General features: G+C 41.7%; 1 protein-coding gene across 1 annotated transcript in view; it reads left to right on the forward strand.

The window, feature by feature from the left end:
• Positions 1-13,910, forward strand: part of LOC122794375 (symplekin-like) — a 1,034,965-nt gene that overhangs the window by 887,110 nt on the left and 133,945 nt on the right. Inside the window, exon 8 of the mRNA XM_044062716.1 lies at positions 13,419-13,579. Within this exon, the coding sequence (XP_043918651.1) occupies positions 13,419-13,579 (161 nt within the window). The remainder of the gene's footprint in view (positions 1-13,418; positions 13,580-13,910) is intronic.

Consider the following 13,910-nt stretch of genomic DNA (forward strand, 5'->3'; position numbering starts at 1 on the left):
ACTGCCAATCATTAGTGGACCAGAGTTCCGCTGTGGCAATCCCTAACCGGGAAAAGACGAAAGACAAACAACAACAACAGTATTTTAAAATTTTGTACGCTATTCCCAAACCTGACCCAGCAGCTGCAGCTGTTAAGCACTTCCTTAATTCCAATCCTATTTTTTCTGATAACAATGGGAAAATTATTGATAGATATGGAAAAAAAAGTATATACTTCTGCAACTTTGATTTTCAAAAATGTTGAGTTTTCAGGCTTATATGTTAAGGTTTGTTCTAACAAATTGTGAAAGTATGAGGAATGTTTTTATCTGCAGTTTCTTATTGTGAGGAAAACTATTCTTTAAATAACTTAATTTACTCTATTTCACAAGTCACTAGTCATTGCTTACAGTGAGTGTAAGAGTCTGTTGATATTGCCTCCAGCGCTATGGCTACAGGTACTATTTTAAGGAGGTTTGCATGGCTGCAGTCTCAGAACCTGCCAGATGATGTTAAAAATGAGATTTTAAATTCCCCATGGATAGAGATTTACTGTTTGGTCCCCATGCTGCAGAAGAGATAAAAACATGAGTTGAAAGGGACAAGCTGATCCAGGGAATCCCTAAGAATTTTCAGCTGTCCTTTTCCAAGTTATCCAAGGGATTTTCTATTTTTTCATGTAATTTTGGCAAAAAAAAAAAAAAAAAAAAAAAAACAGAATGAACAATCTTGACACAATTCAGGTAAACAGATGTTTAGGAAGAAATGACAAGTGGGTTCAAAAAAAGAAACCCAAAACCAAGGACAGTCCAACAAGTCTGAAGGACTGTTCAAGAGACCTTGTGACCCCCTCTCACTCTGGCCCTTTTTTTTCTTCCAGAAAGTCTGAATCTCCATTTTCTGTTTGGCAACAGATTGTTTCAGACAAATGGGTTTTGAAAATCATTGATTAAGGTTTCAGATGGCAGTGGGAGAAAATTCCTCCTTTCCGGGCGTCATTCTCATCCTCTAGATCAGACTTTTTTGTTTCCGCAGGCCCTTCATTATATGTTGTCCCAAGGAGTGATAGAACTAGTTTCTCTTTTCCATGTGGGAAGGGGGTTTATACAAGGATGTTCCTAGTGCCCCCCCCCCCAAAAAAAAGGAAAATGTTTGGAGACCAGTTCTAGATCTTTCTTTCCTAAACTTGTTTGAGACAGTGCCCAAATTCAAAATGATACCTCATCAGAAACTGTTATCCATTCTTTCTCTTTCAAGATTCTTGGTATCATTTGACTTAAAAGATGCTTACCATCACATTCCCATTTATCCAGACTTCAGAAGTTTCTTAAAGTTTTGCGTGTTTAGAATACATTATCAGTCCTGTTCCTTACCCTTTGGACTAACTACTGCACTAAGTCCAGATCTACAACATAACTGTCTAGCTGCAGTTATAGCTCATTGTAGAATACAGGGTATCCACATTTTTCCATATTTTGACAGCTTGCTTTTACTTTCTTTATTTATTTATTTGACATTTGTTGACTGGGTTAGTCTGGCTGAGCCGAAGCCCTTTTTCAGCGGAGGTCTGGGGAGAAAAGCTCCACAATTAGTAAAAATCAAGTGAAAAAACCTGTGTAAGCACAAAAATCAAACATAAAACAAACTCAGATATAGCAAAAATTAGAGAATATACAAATATACACAGTACAATATTAACAGCCCCTGAAAGTATACACATGTTTGCATCAAGGAAAGCAGGCTGCCTGGCTGATCCAAGGCCAATTTTTCGGCAGAGGCTTAGAGTGAAAAGCTCCACAGTTACAAAAATCAAGTAAAAAAAAGTGAAGAACAAAAATCAAGTATAAGTCAAACACAGATGTATCACAATTATGAGAAGAAACACATTTATGCTGTACAAAAATTAACAATTATCTTTGCAGAATATTTTTCAAAGTGCCGGGAATCTATCTCATTGGTGAAAGATCTACAACACAAGCTGGGATTCCAAAAGAATATTTAAAAGTCTTTCTTGACTCTTTCACACAGGACTGTTTTCCTGGGATGTCAGCTACACCTCAGTTCAAAGAGCCCTACTTCCACAGGAACAAATAGATCTTTAATTAGATCTATTTCTAAGGTTTTCCACTCAGACTTCAGTCACTGTGAGGGAATACCTCAGGATTGTGGAGGTCATGGCATCTATGATTCTCATGATACCCCTGGCAAGACTCCAGATGAGAAAAGTACAGTGGTGTCTGAATTTTTTTTGGTTCCAGCATCAACTTCCTTTATCTTTTCACATTCCTTTACTGAGGTTTGTCAGAAAAGAAATCTTGTGGTACAGAAAACAGATATCCTTTGATACATGTCTCCCATTCTCCCTCCCTGCTCAAAGCAATCAGTCACCACAGACACTTCAGACTTTGCTTGGGGAGCAGTTTCAGAAGGGATAAAAGTGCAGAGTGTGTGGGACACCAAGGAAAGATGTAAGCACACAAATATCAAGGAAATGCTTGCCCTAATCAAGGCATGCAACTCTCTGAACCGTCTTTTGTCTCCAGGACATCTTCAAGTGGTTACAGACAATACCACAGTCATGTGGTACATCAACAAGCAGGGGAGAATCAGGGTGTACCCCCATTGCAGATACCATCTTAGCTTGAGATATAGCTTCACACCACAGTCTCACTCCACAGGCATCCTACATTCCATCAGAGCAAAACTGTGTGGCAGAGAAGTGGAGCAGGACCAGGGCAGACCCTCATGAATGGAAACTGGACGTCTGGATATGGTTGCATTGTTAAGTGTGAGAGAAGATGCTTCAGTGCCTGTTAGTGTCTTATGGCACCTACTGGGATCAGAATACCATAGACAGTGGTGTGTTACTACTTGTAGAGTCAAATGCCCTTCAGACCTTCTGTTAGTGTCAGACCCTAATCGCCAGGCTCTGGAGTGGTGGGTGGTGCCTATCCTTATCAGCATGCACCTGTCCATCCCATATCCTGTCCTGTCTTAGTATCTGATGATGGATGTTTTTCTAGGGTTTATGGTGACATGCTGGGCTGCTTTTCTTTTGTATGGAAATTGTACGCCCCCCCCCCCAGAAAAGTGGACTTCACCTAAATCATTCCAAACTAAGAGTGCCCTTCAAATTCTTCAGTGAGAGCACCACTCACTCCATTTGTACAACCAACTTATGCTGTTGTACATAAACAAATAAGGGGGTTATGCACTCATACTCCCTTTACAAACAGGGGAAATTGGTCTGACTATGGGATGTAAATCAGGAGATCTCTCTTATGAATGTTCATGCTTCAAGGAAGAAGGCCCTCGCTGATTCTCTCAGTAATCAAAGTTCTAGTTCTCTTTTAGAGATAAGCATATGGAAGCAACATCTAGGCATTTTTCTGGGAGTGAAGCACCTCAAAAATTTAGTTATTTTCCACAGAAGTAAACACATGGCACTCCCTTTTCTACTTTGTTTAACATAGTAAGAGTAAGTTGATGCATGGGCACATTCTTCCTTCAGATTCATGGAGAATTCATATATGCCTTTCCTCCTCTTCCTTTGATTCTACACCTTCTAGCAAAATTTAGGAAAGTAAGGCAAAGAATCAGCTTCAGAATCTCACAGGAGTCAAATGGTCTGATTTAAACCTCGCAGATTCCTGGAAATTCAAAACCCCTTTTCACCACAGGGTAAAAAAGTCATCCTCAGATGAGGAGTCAACAGTTTCCACACTGGAGTATGACTGCTTTATTACTGCTGATATTCCCAGAAGTCACATATGTGACTAAAACTGCAAGAAAGTCTTATTTTCTTTGTAAGTTTTGTGCTAAGTGGAATAGTTTTTCTCTACAGTTAGAGAGGTATTCTTCACCTTCTCAGGTAGTTCATTTGCAGGTGATTATGAGTTTCTTAAGGACTTTTTTGACTTGGATCTGCTGTTAGTTGTCTGAAGAAGTCTAGTTATTTAACTAGACGAAAAGCACTTAACTTCACTTGTTGGTATTTCTACTGATTTTATTTTTTTATTTTTGTTATTTTAATAAAGATCTGAAGAGTCATGATGCTGTTTATTCCTGCCTTGAATTGTTTTGGTGAGTGTAGAATTGTGACGTATCATATGCTGGATAATCAGATATGTGAGAGGTTACAGTATTTTCTCCATCTTTGGCAAGCCCTTATTTTTATTAAGAATTGAACTTTATGATTGATAGGCTATTGTTTCCTCCATTTAGACAAGCTAGTTTGGTATCTCTGAAGTTCATCCTTTGGAAGATTCTTAGTGCCCCTCACGTTTGCCTAAGGAACGTCTGTCCTGCAAGTGCTTATTTGTAGGGAACCCTACTTGGTTTTTCACAGGGATCTGTGTTATAACTAGTCATCTTCTGAAAAGGTCATAAAGCTACCCTTAATTAATTCTTTTCATGGGTGAAGAAGTCCTTCATACTTTGGATGTGTTCCTTTGTCTTATGTTCTACCTGAAAAGGGTGCCTGAGTTCAGGAAGACAGAGAAGTTGCTTTTCTTTTTTGCTGTATGTAAGGAATGGCTTGTAGTGGCTAAGCAAGCCCTTTCCAAGACAGTTTCTAACTGAATTGCTTTTTGTCATCAAAGAACAATAGCTCTGTGAAGATAGCTGAAGGCTGCCAGCCTAGCTAGATAGTATTTTGTAGATAATTCTGTCATTTGTAAATATTAATGTAAGCCACAGGCTTGTTCTCTTTAATGTAAAAAGACTGTACTGGATGTTGAACCTTAAAATGTAACAACAGTGCACTCTGCTGTAAGAAAGCTGATAAGTCAAGCAGTGTGAAATTATTTGATCTAAAACTTGGAGCCGAGATGTCTAGAGGGAGGCATTTTGCCTATTGTTTTGAGGCCAAAGTTAATGGCTAAAATTTACATGTATAATTTATTTTATTGCTCTGGCTTCCTGACCAGCTGCAAGATCAAAAGGGCTATTAACCTCTGAGTTTCTGTTAGCCTGGGAACCAGAAAGAATGATGTAATCTGAAATGAATCAGTGGTACTGTGTTATCAATTTAATGATGGAAAGAATGAGAGATTTTGAGCATTTGTCTTGAGAACATCCAACTCACCAGCACTCTGCCTGTGCTCTATATGTAAGTTTATTTTAGAACTGTATTTTCTCTTAGATATAGCTAGGAAATAGGAAGATTAGATTAGTCTTTTTTCTGTACTGATGTCAGACCTTTTCTGCTGTATTATTTTAGGTATTTCTCTGTGATCTCTGAACACTTGACTAGCACTGTGTAGTAAGAAGTATTGTCTTTTGTTTTTATTATTTATTATTAAATGTTTTTAAAACTTTCAACTGTGGCTGTTTTGTGTAGAGATAATTTAAGCCCTAGAGTACATTGCATGTATGTAGTGATATTGGCCAAGCCACTACAATAAGCCTTGCCTGTTCAGTTACACTTATCATTTGGATAATAATATTACACAGTATAATTGGACACCCTTTCATAAGGGCCTTTTGGTAGCTGATAAATATTAGTGGGTGGTGGTAAGTGGTACTACCGTATAGTCTGGGTAAAAGCAGCACAGCTGGAGAACGTATGCCAGCCTTCCCCAGAAGTGTCTGTGTGGTTGTATATAACTCTTATCTCAAAGTGTGTGTGTATCAGCTACTTGGGCAGGGACACGAAGCAGTGGTTGGACAGAGAGGGTGCTGGGGGTTTTAGCTTGCACACTAGGCTGAGGTCTGGACCCTATAGCTGTGCCAGTGGGGAGTCTTATTGGGGACCTGGAGAGAAAGGGAAAACCAACCCCAGACTGACTGTGATCTCTGTGTGCTCTTAAGGGGAAATTGTACTTTACTGTGTGTGTATTTGTTATCCTTTCCTTATATGGACACTCCTCACTGGTGTTATTGGTGAGGATTGAGGCTCCTTGATTGCTGGGCCAGTGCACGGGCATCACATATTAATTGTTGGGCAGTGATGGGATATCCACACCAGATATTAATTGGTTGGCAAATACTAATTGGCTTGTAGTGGTGTGGGTAGTGTGAATTCCTGTAGCTTGTGTACAATGATCACTGGAGGTATTTTTGTACTCTAAATCAGCCATGCAGTGAATACTCAAAGTTCAGATCACAAGCTGGCTTAGATGTACCAGGCTAGGGGACTGATACATGGACACCTGACTGAGGGAGACATGATTGCAGCTTTGGTCACAGCTACATCAGGAAACAGCAACCAGGAGGAAGATCAGACTGGCAGTGGAGATGTACCACACTCAGAGAATGAGCATCTCAAGCTTTCTGCAGAGGACTTAAAAATCCATCTGGAGCTAAGGAGACTTGAGTTGGAGGCCAGGAATTTGGAAATAGAAGCAGCTGAGAGACAGAGCCATCTAGAGAGTGAAGACAATGAGAAATTGAAACGTTTGCAAGCTGAGGAGAATGAGAAACTGCTATGTCTGGAAGCTGAGGAAAAGGGAAGGCAGAAGCAGCATGAAAAGGAGATGCTGACTCTTCACCAGAGTCATGGAGGTAATGGGGAAGGGAGTAACTAGACCCCAGAAGCACAAAAGGTCAGTAAATTTCTTCCACAGTTTACAGAGAGGATAATTTTGATGGTTTCATTCATATGTTTGAGAGGATATGTAAACAGTATGATGTTGACCAAAGGTTCTGGGTACGGTTCCTGACCCGCTTACTCCATGGTAAAGCTGTAACTGTGTTGTCTAAACTTGTTGATTGTGAATATTTTGATTATACTACCGTTAAGAAATGTTTGTTAGAATTTTTTAAGCTAACACCTGAAACATATAGGAAAAGGTTTCATGAGCATAGACGCAAGGCAGATGAAAGTGTGTGAACTTGTTGCTGAACTGAGCAGTTATTTTCATAGGTGGGTAAGTGGATGTCAGATCACCACTTTTGAAGGGCTGGCAGACTTTTTGGTGAGGGAACAAGCCCTTAGCACTTTGCTTGCAGACATGAGGATCTGGTTAGCTGATAGACAATGTGCTACTTCAGATGAGTTGGGGAAGAAGGGAGACCTATACCTAGCAAGCAGGCTATCCCTGCACAGGAAAGGGACCCCCGGTGCTGCTCATGGGTGTAAAGGAACCCATGGTGGGCAGCACAGACTGCCCCAACAGAATCTGCCGGGTGTACGTCCAGGACCTATGGTTAAATGTCTTGAATGCAACCAGTGGGGCCATGTGGCATACAGATGTCCACAGAGGCAAGGGGGGAAACAATAGGCGGGAGAGCCAGTAAGTGGGGAAGACAAAATGCCAATAGTAGGTTGCCTTGTGACAACAGGTGTACCGAACTACCATCCTGCATATGTCCTGATAGGGAAGGATTTTGATGAGGCAGTACTATGTGTTAATGCAGTTACATGCAGTCAGGCTTCGAGACAAGCATGTGGATCTGGTAGCCTGGGGGAGACTCAGACAGACCGCATATTTGCAGCCAGGACTGGTGAGGTAGTTACTTCAGGGAGGACGCTACGCTGTAGCAGTGAGACTGAAGGTGAGCCACAGCTGCTTGTTGGTACTGATGTACCCTTGGACAGAGTGACTGCAAAAGTAGAGGTGAGTAGTAGTGCCCAGGCTGACAGTGAGGCACCACTGTCAGAGGATGCTAGACTTCCTGTGGAAGGGGAGCTGGGAAGGGTTACAAAGAGAGTTGAGACAGGCTCAGCTCTCAGACCCTATATTGCAAGGCCTGATACAGGTAGCTAGTAAGGCGCCTGATTCTCAAAGGAAGGGGGAATCTGTATACTGGGACAAAGGGTTACTGTATAGAGAGTGGACCCCTGAGGGAGGGCTAGAAGGTGAGAGAGTACAGCAGTTGGTAGTGCCTAGAGCCTACCATCTGGTGCTTGTAGCCATAGCCCATGATATTCCCTTTGCAGGTCATATGCGCATAAAACGTACAAAGACATACTATGCAGAACTTCTATTGGCCTGGAATTTCCAGAGATGTAGCAGGGTATTGCAAGACATGTGAGCAGTGCCAAAAGGTAGGCAAGGCAGGAGACAAGGTGAGAGCTCCTTTGATGCCTTTGCCTGTGTTTGAGGAGCTATTTCAGAGGGTAGCTATGGATATTGTGGGGCCTCTGAGTACCCCAACTTCCACAGGGAAAAAGTATATCCTAGTGGTAGTGGATTATGCTGCATGATACTCTGAGACAGTGGCTTTGTTCTCCATTGAGGAAGAAAAGGTGGCAAATGCTTTGTTAGAGATTTTCAGCAGGGTAGGCTTCCCAAAAGAAATACTGACTGGCAGAAGTGCCAAGTTTATGCCAGACCTGCTGGCATGTCTATGGAAGTCCTGTGTGGGGAAGCACCTGAAGACCACCCCCTACCATCCCCAGACTAATGGTCTTGTTGAGAGGTTAAACTCTACACTCAAGTCCATGCTGCGGGCATTTGCAAACCAGTTTAAGAAGGAGTGGGACAAATATTTGCCCCATCTGTTGTTTGGTTACAGAGAGGTTCCCCAAGAATCCACAGGTTTTTCACACCTTGAGTAGTTGTATGGGCATAGGGTGAGGGGACCTCCAGATTTAATTTGAGACGATTGAGAAGGTGAGTGTGAATCTCACAAGGAGTCTGTTGTGGCATATGTCCTAAACCTCAGGACAAGGCTCAGGGAACTCATGGGCTTGTCCCAGGAGAACCTGGCAGAAGCCCAATAACAGAAAAATCTATGGTATGACAAGAATGTTCGAGCTAGAGAGTACACTGTAGGGCAGCCGGTAATGGTTCTCATTCCTGTCAGACACAACAAGCTGCAAGCAGCGTGGGAGGGACCCTACAAGGTGAAAAGAAAGGTAAATGATGTTACCTACATGGTAGAACTGCTAAGCAGGAGGCAGGAGCACAAATTGTCCCTTGTTAACATGATGAAACCTCACCATGATAGGGAGGCACTTGTGCTGAGTATTTTTAGTGGATTGCAGGAGGAGTCTGAGGGAGCTCTGGTGACTGATCTCTCAGTGAGGCTCGGATTGACACCTCAGTGGAATGGTTATCAGTGTCCCAGCAGCTATCTCCTACCCAGGTTCGAGAAATCCAAGCAGTGTTACAGGAGTTTGGGGACATGTTCACTGGGTAACCAGGGTGCATCCAACTGGTGCAGCACCAGGTTACAGGACCAAAAAGACCTATTAGGCACACCCTCCCCCCCCCCCTTATAGGGTGCCTGAGAGAGTCAAACAGACTCTGAGGGAGGAGGTACAGGGAATGTTGGAACTAGGGGTAATTCAAGAGTCCAATAGTCCCTGGGCCTCCCCGATGATGCTGGTGCCAAAGAAGGATGGCAGCACCAGGTTCTGTGTGGACTACAGGAAATAAAATAGTCACACAGTCAGATGCTTACGCCATGCCTAGGACAGATGAGGCCCTAAAGCAGCTGGGTGGGCTATCTTACCACCATTGATCTTACAAAGAGTTACTGGCAGGTGCCCTTGACTCCCACTGCTAGAGAGAGGTCAGCCTGTGTGACTCCTTTTGGCTGGTATGAGTTCACAAAGATGCCCTTTGGGATGAAAAATGCCCCAGCGACTTTCCAGAGGCTGGAAGATCACATCCTAGCAGGAGCAGGGTTTGCCCTTACTTATCTAGATGATATTGCCATCTACAGCCATTCCTGGCAAGACCACCATCAACATGTCAGGGAGGTGCTGGGCAGACTACAGAGGGCAGGGTTGTCCATTAAGCCCACCAAATGTCAGGTGGGTATGTCAGAGGTCTCCTACCAGGAACATAGAATGGGGAGTGGTAAGATCAGGCCAGAACCTGACAAAGTAGAAGCCATTCAGGCATGGTCTGCATTTGTTGCCAAAAAGCAGGTGAGGGCATTCTTAGGGATAGCAGGGTACTACAGAAAGTTTGTCCCCAGTTATAGTATCATAGCTGCTCCCCTCACAGACCTGATAAGGAAGAACAGGCCAGATAAGGTAGTGTGGACCCCAGCATGTGAGCAGGCATTCCAGAAGATTAAAGAAGCTTTGGGAAGACCCCTTGTGTTAGCCAGTACAGATTACAGCAAATAGCTTGTTGTGCAGTTGGATGCTTCAAACCATGGAGTTGGGGCTGTACTTAGCCAGTTTTCCCCAGAGGGAGAAGAGCACCCAGTGGTTTATCTCAGTCGTAGGCTCCAACCCAGGGAGGAATGCTATATAGCTGTAGAAAAGGAATGTCTAGCCATAGTGTGGGCACTGCAGAAACTTCAACCTTATCTGTATGGAAGAAAATTCACTGTGGTTACAGATCATATTCCCTAACATAGTTAAAAAGAGCCAGCTAGCAAAATTCCAAGTTGCTAAGATGGAGCGTAGGGTTGCAATCATATGATATGTCAGTGCAGCACCGCAGTGTGATTTGCAATGCCAACGTAGATGGGCTCTTAAGACAGGGAATGGGGTAAATTATACTCAAATAGACCTAACCCTCTCAAGCAAAGTTTCTCAAGGGTCACTTGAATAACTAGCTTGAATTCTCTGGGGGGGGGGGGGGTGGTGTGAAGATAGGTGAAGGCTGCCAGCCTAGCTAGATAGAATTTTGTAGATAATTCTGTCATTTGTAAATGTTAATGTAAGCTACAGACTTGTTCTCTTTAATGTGAAAAGACTGTATTGGATGTTGAACTGAAAAAAATGTAACAACAGTGCACTCCGCTGTAAGAAAGCTGATAAGTCAAGCATTGTGAAATTTTGTGATCTAAATCTCGGAGCCAAGATGTCTAGAGGGAGGCATTCTGCCTCTTGTTTTGAGGCCAGAGTTAATGGCTAGAATTTACATGTATAATTCATTTTATTGCTCTGGCTTCCTAACCAGCTGCAAGATCAAAAGGGCTATTAACCTCTGAGTTTCTGTTAGCCTGGGAACCAGAAAGAATGATGTAATCTGAAATGAATCAGTGGTACTGTGTTATCAATTTAAGGACAGAAAGAATGAGAGCATTTGAGCATTTGTCTTGAGAACATCCAACTCACCAGCACTCTGCCTGTGTTCTATATGTAAGTTTATTTTAGAAGTGGGAAGATTAGATTAGTCTTTTTTCTGTATTGATGTCAGATCTTTTCTACTTTATTATTTTAAGTATTTCTCTGTGATCTCTGAACTCTTGACTAGCACTGTGTAGTAAGAAGTATTGTCTTGTGTTTTTATTATTTATTATTAAAGATTTTTAAACCTTTCAACTGTGGTTGTTTTGTGTAGAGGTAATTTAAGCTCTAGAGTACATTGCATGCATGTAGTGATACTGGCCAAGCCACTCCAATAAGCCTTGACTGTTCAGGTACACTTACCATTTGGATAATAATATTGCAGAGTATAATTGGACACCCTTTCATAAGGACGTTTTGGTAGCTGATAAATATTAGTGGGTGGTGGCGCTTGGTACTACTATATAGTCTGGGTAAAAGGGGCACAGCTGGAGAACCTGTACCAGCCTTCCCTGGAAGTGTATGTGTGGTTGTATATAACTCTTATCTCAAAGTGTGTGTGTGTGTCAGCTACTTGGGCAGGGACACAAAGCGCTGGTTGGACAGAGAGGGTGCTGGATGTTTTAGCTTGCACACTAGACTGAGATCTGGACCATATAGCTGTGCCAGTTAGGAGTCTTATTGGAGACCTGGAGAGAAAGGGAAAAACCAGCCCCAGACTGACTGTGATCTCTGTGTGCTCTTAAGGGAAATTGTACTTTACTGAGTGTGTATTCATTATCCTTTCCCTATATGGATGCTCTTCACTGGTGTTAGTGGTGAAGATTGAGGCTCCTTGATTGCTGGTCCAGTGCACAGGCGTCATAAGCTCATTTAAAAGGGTACTTTGTGATGTTGCTCCACCTTATTAATCCCGGCTTCCACTGTATGTTTCTAAAAAGGATCCATTGCCCACTTTTTGTCATGGATTCATCTTAAAATACTTTCACCAAGCATTATTGCTTGGACTTTTACTCCAGCAATCAGATTTTCTCTGCCATCTCATGCTTCTGGTTTGTGTTTTCCGAGTCCTAGTTTTTTGTCTTTTCATTGACACTGATCTCCTAGGGATATTTCATTTGTACTGCTTGGAACTTATAGAACAGTTACCTAATACACAGACAATATACAGTGTTTGACATCAGATGTAACAATTATAGGACAAATGAACTAGGGAATGTACAGTTCATGTAGTTCTGTCAGTCATAGTAATCGAACTGTGTAAATACAATTCAAACCCAAGGCAAATATACATTCTGTTTTTCAATGTGTTTTTGCAGGTGGAAAGACCCTCACCCTCACAACCTGGTGACTTTATATATGCCAACTCCACGATTGCACAATGGTAGTTAATGAAATTCCCAGATACGCACTGTTTATAAGGGTCTCTGTTATGTAAACAAAGTTTCAAAACTTTGAACGTGCCTTCATTGACAGCTTAATGTCGAAAAGGTCAAATCCCGAAGACACGGAACAGTGATTTTTTTCCTAGGGAAAAAAATCACTGGGCCGTTATCGGACTTTGCCATTTCCTACACTGTACTGCAATCTCGGAGTTGGTATATTTAAGTAGGGGGGGGTTCAGAATTTGGCCTTTTCAACATTAAGCTGTCGATGAAGGCACGTTCAAGTTTTGAAACTTCATTTAAATAATATAGACGCTGTTTATAATGCCTTACAACAACCTTGCTGAACTGTAATGTAATGTACCTGCTTACAGCCAAAAAACGCACAATCCAAAGGAGATGTATCTGCTCATAGACCAACTGACTTAAGATTGTTACATACTAGATAAACAGGTGCATCAGTTAAAATCTGAGGTAACACAATTTATACTCACCATATAAATTGTTCTGTGACGTCTTCTGCAATACATGCTTATTGACCTCCAGCTTTCTCCCTGTGTTTGCATGACTTCTCCATCCTCCTTCTTTGGATGGATTCTCATATATATCTGGAAATTATTCTATATTCTTTTACTTTTATGTCTTTCACTCAGTGCATAGTGATTGGTATAAGGACTAGAGAAACTGAGCATTCCTTCCTAGTCTAGCTTATGATATTATGGTATGGCTGGCAGGAGGCATGCCTTCTGTCCAGGACAGGAGCTACAAAACTTTCAGAACTATGCTGAGCTGTGGAAATTAGAAGAAGAAATCCCAACAGTTACCAATGACAGAGGACTTTTGGCAGATCAGTGTGTGTGGTGAGTGCATAGCTATTATTTCTTGTGAAACTGTTGTTTGTGATAGAACAAATTAGAATTAGATATTTCATGTAGACAGTTAGCAGGATCAAGTCCAAAGGACAGACTGTTATTTTTTTTGTAAAGAAACATTAAAGATAAACAAAATAAATGAGTAAATTAAAGGTTATTAATTTGTAAATTATTCATTAAGATGTCACCAGACCTTAAGAAGAAGTCATTCAGATGTACAAGTTAATAATACTGGAAGTCTTTCCTTTTTCTCTTTGCAGAGGTTGCTGCTCCTTGGACAGAAGAGACTGTTAAACAGTGTTTGAGTCTATACCTTGCTCTTCTTCCTCAGAATCACAAGTTAATCCACGAACTGGCATGTGTCTATGCATCGGCTGTTAGCGACGTACAGTACATCGTTCTACACATTTTACAACAGCCGGTAGGACTCTTGTATGCACCTCTGATTTAGATATGTGTCTGTTATTTATTGGAGGGACCAGCTAAAGCACACATAACTTCAGTACTAGAACTGGCTATATTTGTCTCTAAACCAGAACAGCTGCACCAGAGTATTCCTTGTATTAGCACCATACTTACTTTTATAGGGTTGCGTGGTCATCTTCGCTTATAGTCAGAATTCATGTTAATCACCTTCCGCTTTTGGTGACCCACCTTTTCTGCTCCACCTCCTTTCACTAGATGTCCTGATGAAATACATATGTTTCTACAGTTCCTTGCTTTTATTTTTAAATATTTTTATTGAACATTGC

The sequence above is a fragment of the Protopterus annectens genome, chromosome 1.part0 (assembly GCF_019279795.1).
Source record: "Protopterus annectens isolate FY-2018-M chromosome 1.part0, PAN1.0, whole genome shotgun sequence".
Taxonomy (NCBI): domain Eukaryota; kingdom Metazoa; phylum Chordata; order Ceratodontiformes; family Protopteridae; genus Protopterus; species Protopterus annectens.